We start from the raw sequence: 11,290 nt of genomic DNA on the forward strand, positions 1-11,290 counted from the left end.
GGCCACTGATTCCCTTTTTCTCAGCAAACCAGTGTCTGGCTTCACAGGTAACTTTGATACCTCGTTCTTGGTCAGTTTTTGCCATCTTTCTCCCTGAAGTTTGATCCAGATCCATCAGACTCAACCGTTGACTTACTTGGCTCTAAAACCTTTAGGGCTTCCCCTGCACATCACTTCCAAACAACCTTAAACTTGGATTTTATGATCCCAAGTCCCTGATTTACATCTGAGATCCTGAACAAAGCCCTTCCCGTCTCTAACTACTATAGCCTTTTAGTTTTAATAGGGCATCAAATCCACCACTTTAGTGAAAGTTTTATTTAAGGGAGGACATTTACATATGTATGTATGTATTTCTATTGATATTTAAAAAGCATTTATATAATGTTGCTTTTTGACAATTAAGAGGTCATTTTGTCAATTTTAAATTTAATTCCTTCTTAGTACTTGCCAAGCCGTCAGTGCCTTTCATTCATACATTATTTTTAAATTAATTTACTTATTTTAATTGGAAGAATTACTTTACAGTATTGTGGTTTTGGCCATACCTTGACATGAATCTGCCACGGGCACAGGTGCACGTGTCCCCCGTCCTGAACCCCCCACCACCTCCCTCCCATCCCATCCCTCTAGGCCATCCAGTGCACCAGCTTTGAGTGTGCCGTTCCATGCATTGAACTTGGACTTGCCATCTCTTTCACATATGGTGATGTACATGTGTCAGTGCCATTCTCTCAAATCATTCCGCCCTCTCCCTCTCCCACCGAGTCCTAAAGTCGGTGCTGTGTATCTGTGTCTCTTTTGCTGTCTCACATACAGGGTTATGGTTACCGTCTTTCTAAATTCCATATATATGCGTTAGTATACTGTATTGGTGTTTTTCATTCTGACTTACTTCACTCTGTATAATGGGCCCCAGTTTCATCCACCTCATTAGAACTGACTCAAATGTATTCTTTTTAATGGCTGAGTAATACTCCATTGTGTATATGTACCACAGCTTTTTTATCCATTCATCTGCCAATGGACATCTAGGTTGCTTCCATGTCCTGGCTATTATAAACAGTGCTGCGATGAACACTGGGGTACACGTGTCTCTTTCAATTCTGGTTTCCTCCATGTGTATGCTCAGCAGTGGGATTGCTGGGTCATATGGCAGTTCTATTTCCAGTTTTTAAAGGAATCTCCACACTGTTCTCCATAGTGGCTGTACTAGTTTGCATTCCCACCAACAGTGTAAGAGGTTCCCTTTTCTCCACACCCTCTCCAGCATTTATTGCTTGTAGACTTTTTGATGGCAGCCATTCTGACTGGTGTGAGATGGAACCTCATTGTGGTTTTGATTTGCATTTCTCTGATAATGAGTGATGTTAAGCATCTTTTCATGTGTGTGCTAGCCATTAATACTTCACACCTAAAAGGTGTGTTTTCCCTACCCTCTTTGCTCCCATACCATCTTTAGAGAGTCCATGAGATGTTACAGTAACAACTAAGAGTGTTTTCCTGGCTCTGCCACATGTTGGCAGAATTATTTCCAGAACAGTTACTCAGCATCTCCACCAGAGCGTGAGTCCTTGCTGTGCTCTTGTTTTAGTTTCATTTTTCAGTTTTGCTTAGTTAAGGGATAAAATTTAACTGTTTTTGCTCTGAGAATTATTTTGTTGATTACTAGTGATACTGATTTTTTTCTATGTTATATGGCTTTTGTGAATTTTGTTACACATTTATCTTTGATGTATACGTTTTCTTAAGATTTACATGAGGTTTCTACATATTAAAAATCAAGCTCATAGCATCCACTGTAGAAATTTTTCTACATGTGTTTGCCCCTGTGTTTTGAATGTGTGACACGTTTTAATTACAAACCTAAAGACCTTAATTTTTATATAATCAAATCTGATAGATCTAAGGATTTTGGGTCAGTTCTAATAAAGTAATTTCTTTTCTGTCAGTTTGGTAAAACAGTAAGTTGAGGATTGGGGCGATAACTGGTTCTGTGCTTTTTCTCTTTTGGCCTCTGTTTAGTCGTGTGGACTCACTGTAGTTTGAATTCTTTCTTACTCGTTGTTAACGTTTGGTTAGTGCTGCGATGGGGACGGTCTTCCCTCACCCAGCGTATTGCAGTGTCCCCTTCTTGCTTATTATTTATCGGGGTCTTACACATTACACGCTTTGGGGTTTTGCAGATTTAAGATTCACAGTTTCCGCTGCTCTCAGCTGACCCCAGGCTCTGTCACTCGGTAATCTGTAGTGTGGCGGAGACTGCAGTGTCGCCTGCCGCCAAGCTTGCCACAGGAACTGATCGTGTCAGCTCAGAGGGGCCCGTTAGACAGGCGGGCACCCGCATCTCAGCGCAGCTTTGTTTTCCTCTGTCGTCGCGTACACAGTAACTCTCGAAGTGATAAAAGCTGTTTCTTTGTGAAATACGGGCCCGAAAAGAAACCCAACTGCTAGTGCTGGTGATGGAAGTGAAGAGAAAACTGAAGAGGTCTAAGAAAGTGATGGTTCTTAGTGAGAAAATAGATGTTTTGGATAAATTAAAGTGGTTTTGCAGATTCAGGTAAGTTGGTGGTTGGTTAATGTTGCTACAGGATTGATGTAAGTAGTTTATGTTTTGAGTGCTAGAATTTATTTTTACAACTTTAAAAATGACTAGTAATGTCCTTTTCGAAGCACTGAGGATTTGAAGATATCATCTATACTGGGTTGACTAAAGTTAAATCCTTCGTTAGTCCTTGAAAACTTGAGGATTTGGGGAAATCTTGATGGTCATGCAGTATATAATGTTTATAATACTGGGCTATTTTAGTCCCGTATTTCTGCTCTTGTGGCACCACAGCACTTTTAAATAGTTCTCACGTTTGTGACTGTACTCACATCGTTCCACTGGCCTCTAATATTGGTCTTTCTCTCCTCCCCCCAAATCACGCTCTTTTTAACATACCGTGTTAACAATATGGTGTTACTAAGTTAAAAAGATCTTGTTGGTAGTTTGAGGTTGTGTTGGTTACATGATAACTTGAGAGAGGCCTTTTAAAATACCTATTTTTTCCTATTTGGAAACTGTAATTAGTCAAAATAGTCCAGAATAATTGTACATATCTGTTATGAAATTCAGCAAGCTTTTTGAGTATTTATATGAACTGAGATTTATATTAGATACTGGGTATGGACAAGAATAAAGATCGTTTCTTAAGGAACTCTCAGTCTAGGAGAAAAAAAGATCCTGTACATCAGTAATTATAGAAAGTATGAAACGTGTCCGCACAGGGAGCTCTGGGAGCACAAAGACCGGGCCTCCTGGAAGGGTGTGATAGAGGAAGGCCTCCCAGAGAGGTGCGGAGTGAGCTGATTGACTTGTTCTTTGCTCATTTGATAGGGTCAAGTCGTCTTCCAGCATACCACTGAAAATCTGGTCGTTGCTTGTGTATTGTAAGGCAATTACCTTGATCTTTTCCAGCCAATTTAAAGAACTTACTATCTGCTTTATTTTAGCTGGTGTCTTTGGATTTTCATTTCAGTCTTCTTGCTTCTTCCAAATAATGTCTCTCTAATAATTTGTTACTTATTTATTATAAGAATATCTGAAGTGATATTATGTAATTGTGATCTTGACTTTCATATCTGGCTTCTAAATTCAGAGAGATTGCCTAAGAGCTTTGAGTAAAATGCTGGTTTCAGGCTTAAGGATGAAATTGACACTTGATCTGTTTTAAGGAAGAATTCTGTGTGTATATTAGGAATATTGACTCAGATGCCCTTTTTATAGTTTATTTAAATAACATATTGATTTTTCTTTTTTATCCTATTGGTGTAATAGCTTTGTATTTCTGAAAGAAACTCCTTGGTCATGGGGTTGTTACTCTTTTAATGTATTAGCTGAAATTTGTTTTTCCTGTGTTTTGTCATTTTGTACATGCATTTATAAAAAAAGATTGGTAGCCTTTTGTGATATCTTTAACTGGTTGGAGAATCAGATTATATTTCCTTTAAGGCAGCATAATTCATAATTCTTTACCTGAGCCTAGGGTTGATTTATGAAAGTGTAAATGAATCTGTTTGTTATCACTGTACTTTGTGGTTATGGAACAGAGACAACAAAAGTCTGAATGCAAATTATAACCCAGTTTTTTCAAGTTGCATCAAACTGTCCTTGAGAAAGGGATTGTATTTTGTGATCCATTCCTTACCTTTTATCCCTTTCATTTAAAAAGGAGTACTTAGTTTTTTTAAGTTTTTAAAACTGATTCTGCATGAGAACTTTTCATCTCTGTGAAAAAGTGACATAGTGCTTTTTTGGTATCCTTCATTGTACATACAGAATTTTTTAAAATATTATTGCTGATTTTGTATGGTAAAAGTAGTTTTCACTGGCGTATATTTTAAATATGACTAGCCACTTGTGAGAATTCACAGAACTATTAATAGAATTTAGCTGAAAATAGACATTTCTATTACGATGGTTGCAAAATTGAGAAGATTATAGTTGTTGATACTAAAGCCATCACAGCAGTCAGTTGACCTAATAAAAATAGCATGAAAAATGTATGTAATGTTTAATATATGCGATGTAAATCAAATTAGACTTATTCAGCATAGTGATATTAACTAGTAAATCTCTTAGATTGACATCACTAGATAAACTGCTACAATTTACAGGAATGAATAATCTCTTACATGGGAGGACAGAGTATTTGAAAACTTTATAACTTCAATCTATGCCAGTTTCAGAGAAGGAATGGAATGCACCTTGAGCTAAAAGGAAAAGGAAGAAGCACACCGACTGGTGTGAATGATGGAGCATCGGGGTTTAGTTACCGTGGTCGTGAAGGAGGGGACTGTGGGTGCTCCTGTGGCCCCCACGCTGGGGAGCGGCTGGGTGTCGTCTTGTTGGCCTCTCGTGCCGCTGACTACTCCTGAAAGGCGAGGGTTAGGGTTAGCCGTACCTTGAGGTACAGTTCAGTTGTTCACAACTTACCTCTTACAAATCAGTTTCTTGTTTTTCATAAATATACATGTGGTCTTTCCTGATGCTTATTTCTAGAGCTGGGAGAATCTTGTTTATAAAAGACATTTTACTTCATATTATTCTCAGAAAATAAGTGATACAGTAATTATTTGTGAGATATATCAGCCATCTTTTTAAGAGCAAAAATATCATTGTAAAATGTTACTTTCTTATTAAAATCTGAGAAAAGAACAGATGAAAAAGTACAAATCCAAAACTCCATAAAGTGAAGGATGAAAGCTAGGAGTTGGTGCTGAATGTCTGTTAATAACTTAAGTCTAGGTTGAGGTAATTACAGAAATTAAAGTCTCATAATGCTTTGATGGGATAATACAAGAAATACACTGATTTAGTGATGATGAGCTGACACTGAACTCCCAGGGCGTGCCAGGAGCCCCGAGGGAGCGGAGGAGGTTGGGGGCTGCTGTCAGCGCAGATGCAGTTACGGGCCTGCTCATCCACCACCCCCCATTGTTTCAGCAATATCAACAGTGTATTTCTTAAATCATTTTACAGTTTAAAGGTTTTAAATTCACAGTTTGTAAAAACAGCTTAAGAGCTGTATTAAAGTTATTTAATATTATACTTTTTAAGAATGTAAGAGGCACTTTCAATCTGTGATTTTATTACAAAGGTTTTATATGCAAGCATTTATGAATCTAGCTTTGAAGCATGGATCTTGCCGGTGTTTTCTATAAAATGAAAATATTAGGAGAACAATGATAAACTTACTGCAGACATTTTCTTCTTTCAGCTGCTTTTCTAACTCAAACGGTATGTCTTGATGACACGACAGTAAAATTTGAAATATGGGATACGGCTGGCCAAGAGCGGTACCACAGCCTGGCGCCCATGTACTACAGAGGCGCCCAGGCCGCCATAGTCGTGTACGACATCACGAACGAGGTGAGTAGAGGTGCATTCTGCACTGAAACTTGTTTGAATCTCCGTTTTCTAGTATTCAGAATTTCAGTTACAGAAGAGATTTTTTTAAAGCTTTGTTAGCCAAGTATGACATTTCTGCCAAAGCAGAAATAGAAATAGCTTTTATGAAATAGAAAAGCTGATTTTAAAAAACATGAAAGTGTCTCAGTAATACAATAGTCCTAAGAATCTTTCCAAGAGTCACATTGGACAGTCTTTAAAGCCTCATCTCACAAAGACGCTCCTTATTCTTTGAGCCTGTGCCAAATAGCTGTTTCTTTGTTCCCAGGAGTCCTTTGCCAGAGCCAAAAACTGGGTTAAAGAGCTTCAGAGGCAAGCCAGTCCTAACATTGTAATAGCTTTATCAGGAAACAAGGCCGATCTGGCAAATAAAAGAGCTGTCGACTTTCAGGTATGCTGAATTTAACTTGTGGGTGCATATTTTTCTTCTGTGTCCACACTTGAATTTTAAAACTATACAAATGATAGAAAATTTTAGACAAATGGTATGTGGTATGCTTTGTAATTAGACATGTGGTATAGTATGTAATTAAATCTCATGGTAATAAGATCTCAGACTCACAGACTGACCTAAAGAATGAACTTAATGGTTACGGGGCAGTAGGGGAGGAATAGTGAGTTGGGGATGGACAGGTACACACTGCTGTGTCTAAAAATGGATAACCAACAAGGACGTACTGTGTGGCATACACTGCTCGATGTAACAACTTAAATGGGAAAAGAATCTGAAAAAGAACGGATACATGTATATCCATGTAGCTGAATCACTTTGCTGTCTACCTGAAACTAACACAGCATTTTTAATCAACTATATTCCAGTATAAAATTTTTTTAAAAAGAAAATTCACATATATCCAAGAATCTTCACACATATGTGTAAAGAAACTCATAATAAAGAATTTTAAAATATCTTTATTTAATTGTAATATATAAGCTGATTCAAAGATTTTTGTTGACCTAAACAGTTACAAAAGAAGTAATTTGTTCACAAACAGTATGGAAGTATATAAAGGAAAAAATGATTGCCTCCTACCCTAATCCCTCCAACCCTCATATACACTTCAGTATCCTTCCTAACTTTTAAAAAACTTACCTATATATATATCAGCACACATAATGCATGCCCACATAGTCACATGCACCGGTGTAGTTGTTCTTAAGAGGGTCTTCAAAAATAAAAGTTTTTTAAAAATCCAGTTTGCATGTTTTCTAATATATCTAATTAAGAATGTTCCTTGCTGCAAAAGTCATTTAAAATAAAGCAGCTGTCTCTAGTTAGACGTTTTTAGAATCTCCCATCCTCTCGCTCTTTAGCTTCTCTACCAGAGAAGTGTGGTCACTAAGTGCATATATGATCAGTGATGGGATAATTTTCTTATTTGGTGTTGGAGTGATTCACATGGGAGAAAGAGCACTGGTTCTTGCTCCGTTAGGTAGTGACTGAGCGTGCGCACGTGTGGCTTCCCTTAATTCTGTAACAACCCTGTGAGGTATGGTGTCATCTGCTGCTCTTTCTGAGATCGTCACCTCCTCAGCACAGAGGTGCAGGCAGAGCAGTCACATTAGAGTCAGAAGTGGCCCTGTCACATAGCATTTCAAAGGAGCTTCATTGTATTTTTTTTATCAAATTGGAAAGATGACTGATGGTTCTTCACAACAGCTATGAGGCTCAAAAACAGTAACACAAGTAAACGGTAAAGCATGGCACTGTGAAGTAGTAACAAGATTTTCAAAGATGACTCATGACACACTCAAAATAGTGCTTGTGGAAGTCATCCAGGATTAAAGAAATACAGGGTACCATTTAGCGGTGGAAGTCAGTGTTCAATATTGGGTTTCCCTTTGTCTTCATTGCATATAATGAGCATAAGTAAAATGAAATTGCCATAGAGATCAAAGAGAGTTTTACGGTATTTAGAACAGAATGGCCTCCCCTTTCTCCCAGAGAAGGAAATGGCAACCCGCTCCAGTGTTCTTGCTTGCAAAGTCCCATGGACGGAGGAGCCTGGCGGGCTACAGTCCAGGGGGTGGCAAAGAGTCAAACGCCGCTCAGTGACGACACTACCACCTCCCTCAGACTCGTCATCTGAGAGCAGGTTTCATGGGAGACCAGATGAAGCAGGCTGGGATGGTGGGAGAAGTTAAGGCAGGAAAAGGAAATTATAACTGCAGTACCCTCACCTTTGTTTCAGCTATAAGTAATTGCTTATTATACAGTTGTACTAAGGAAGCCTGTTGTTTTATTTTTTTATTTTTATTTTTTTTCTGTTTTTTTAAATAACAAAAATAAGGGAGGTATAGCAATAGTATGTGTAAAAGTATCTCATTTATCTCATTTTTTGTTACGCAAACAGGAGGCACAGTCCTATGCGGATGATAACAGTTTATTATTTATGGAGACATCAGCTAAAACATCAATGAATGTAAATGAAATATTCATGGCAATAGGTAAGATTAGCTTTTTTTGCACACAGTAAATATAGTTAAAACAAGTTATACTGGGGGCATATTTGGTTTGACAGTCTTTTTGTAAAAAAAAAAAAAAAAAAATTCTTTTTTTTTTTTTTTATGATTATACTACTATGCTAGATTTATTCCATGAAGCATTACTTTGTTAGGCATATTGTTAAATTTGAAAACTTATTACCATTAGGTTACAGTGCTTTCAGTTTAGTTAAGGTTCTTCTAGGTAAGTTGAAAGCCTGAACTTTGAGCAGGTAGATTTTCTGAAGATTTCACTGAAAATTTTGGACAAATACATTTTTGTATTAGGTTATATTATAACTTTTATATAAAAGAGGGATAAGCTCAGTAGTGTTTTCAGTGCAACATACAGTCTTAATGAGCTTTTTCTCACTGATCATTAACTCCTCTCTCCTTTGCCCTAAACAGAGCATTGTTTTTATTTTTCAAGTTCTTTTTAAATCATTGATTACTGACAGGTATAACACTGATAAGTACATTGTACATACAGATTGACAAATTGTTTTAATGCAAATTCTTTAACAGAGAACATTTCAAAGCTTTGAGGCACAGAGGCCAGGAAGGAGAGCAGAACAGCGCCCACGGTCTCTGTCGCCTCCGTGGCGTCACTTCCGTGGCGTCTGGCCCCGCAGTGCGCCCTTGGCTTTCCTCTGAGAGCTGTCAGTAATGATATGCGCTCTTGTGCAGTTGTTGACTATAGGTGATGAAGTTTAGTGGGAATAAGGAAGCTTCCCTTATTTGTAACAACAATTAAAATATTTTTATTGACCCTTGCCTTCTGGTGTGGGGCTTCCCTGGTAGCTCAGCTGGTAAAGAATCTGCCTGCTGTGCAGGAGACCCAGGCTCGATCCCTGGGTCAGGAAGATCCTCTGGAGAAGGGAATGACAACCCACTCCAGCCTTCTTGCCTGGAGAGAATCCCATGGACAGAGGAGCCTGGAGGGCTGCAGTCGTGGGGTCACAGAGAGTCGCATACAACTGGGTAACCGACACCACCCCGCCTGCTGGTGGTTTGAAGGCACAAGCTCTCTGGGAGGGGCGCCCACAGTCTGCTGCTGAGCACGCATGCCATCCTACGGCAGCTCTGTACACAGCAGTGATTATCGCCTGGGGTGTCTACATCCTGGATCCCTAATTTTCTCTGGTATTGAAGTCATAAATTAACCAGTTAACAGCTGATTGAGAGGCTAAAGAAAACCCAGTGAGAGCCACTGTGCTGTCACACTCTCTTCCTAGATGAGGGAGTTTAATGGTGGCTTCATTTAGTAAAACCTTGCCTATTTGCTATGTAAAATATTTTCCTGAGAAACTCAGGGTTGCAGGTTGTTAGGGAAATACTAGCATAGTTAAGAGGGATTATGTGACAGTATATCCTTTTTTCTTTTTTAATAAATGGAACAAATCACACCCAAAACCACATCTGAAAAGTTAATAACAGGAAATTAAGAGATGATGTGCCCCTCCAATCAGGCTGAACTTTAAACCTTTCTTTCTGATGCTATTAAAACTCCACCAGATGGGCTTTATTTAATTTGTACCTTTTATTCAGGCTTGCTAATAAGGTTATTTTTTTTTTCAGTCAGAAAGTAGTCTGTGTATTAGAGCTTTTGTTTACATTTCTGAAATTATAATTTTTTTCCCTTGAAAGAAACTCCCAAGTGTAAATTGAATTGTGATCTCTCCATTTGTCCCTTAAATAAATCACACAATGAACTCATATTTGCGCTTTTGATGACTTGAGGCCTGGCGTGCTGGGATTCATGGGGTCGCAAAGAGTCGGACACGACTGAGTGACTGATCTGACTTACCAAGTAGAGTACACTTGTTTAGTGGGAGAGTCTACAATAAATTTATCATCTGCTTTTAATGTGATAAGGTCTTCAGTGGCTTTTTTCATTATACATCTTTCTTAACTTGATTCAGGATTTTTACCTTCTTACAATCCTAATCGATTCAGGGTCATATTGGTGAGCTGCAGCACTCAATAAGATAGGAGACTACTTCTTTTGAGACTCCCCAAAGATATGTTTTAGATTATCTTAACACAATAAAAATTAACCAGTATAAGTTAAAGTTTCCTCATTCCAGCTTATGTCTTTCAGCCCCTTATTCACTTAGATCTAATTACAAAAAGCCCTTGCTGCGGCTGCTAAGTCGCTTCAGTCGTGTCGACTCCATGTGACCCCATAGACGGCAGCCCACCAGGCTCCCCCGTCCCTGGGATTCTCCAGGCAAGAACACTGGAGTGGGTTGCCATTTCCTTCTCCAATGCGTGAAAGTGAAGTCTCAGTCATGTCCGACTCTTCGTGACCCCATGGACTGCAGCCTTCCAGGCTCCTCCATCCATGGGATTTTCCAGGCCAAGTACTGGAGTAGGGTGCCATTGCCTTCTCTGAAAAGCCCTTGCAGAAGTATGCTGAAGGGAGAAATGATCATTCAGTCTAAAACAACTTGTTGCTAATTATGATGAAGTTTGTAACATCAGCCTCCCCTTTGTCCTCGCGGGGCTTTGTTTGTAAATACATTGACTGGAAATGCAACCTTTTGCTAACCATCCACCCTGCCACTCCTGGAGCCATTGCTAGAGAAGTGGCCCACGGGATTCTAAAGATGGTTAGTGCTGTTGTGAAATGTTACAACAAAGGGTGAAAGGCCCAGGACACACCTAGGCATTTACATTTCCAAGTAGAGCCTGTTTGGCTTTTGTGTGACCCAAGCCATGGCTCAGGCTGAGCTGGATTCTTGCCAAGGTGGGCCATCCCTGAGGCGACAGGAACGGTCAGTGCTCTTAGAGGTGCTTCATAAATCCCAGCATGCGAGGATCCTTGAGACCCAAGCCGACTGCTTCTGGCAG

The 11,290-nt window shown here is 39.1% G+C and overlaps 1 protein-coding gene across 3 annotated transcripts in view; it reads left to right on the forward strand.

The window, feature by feature from the left end:
• RAB5A (RAB5A, member RAS oncogene family) overlaps positions 1 to 11,290 on the forward strand; it is a 33,539-nt gene that overhangs the window by 20,009 nt on the left and 2,240 nt on the right. For all 3 annotated transcript variants that reach the window (XM_024991173.1, XM_024991178.2, NM_001076186.1), the window contains 3 exons: positions 5,763 to 5,914; positions 6,222 to 6,344; positions 8,308 to 8,401. In XM_024991173.1, the coding sequence (XP_024846941.1) occupies positions 5,763 to 5,914; positions 6,222 to 6,344; positions 8,308 to 8,401 (369 nt within the window). The remainder of the gene's footprint in view (positions 1 to 5,762; positions 5,915 to 6,221; positions 6,345 to 8,307; positions 8,402 to 11,290) is intronic.

This window comes from Bos taurus, chromosome 1 (genome assembly GCF_002263795.3).
Source record: "Bos taurus isolate L1 Dominette 01449 registration number 42190680 breed Hereford chromosome 1, ARS-UCD2.0, whole genome shotgun sequence".
Classification (NCBI taxonomy): domain Eukaryota; kingdom Metazoa; phylum Chordata; class Mammalia; order Artiodactyla; family Bovidae; genus Bos; species Bos taurus.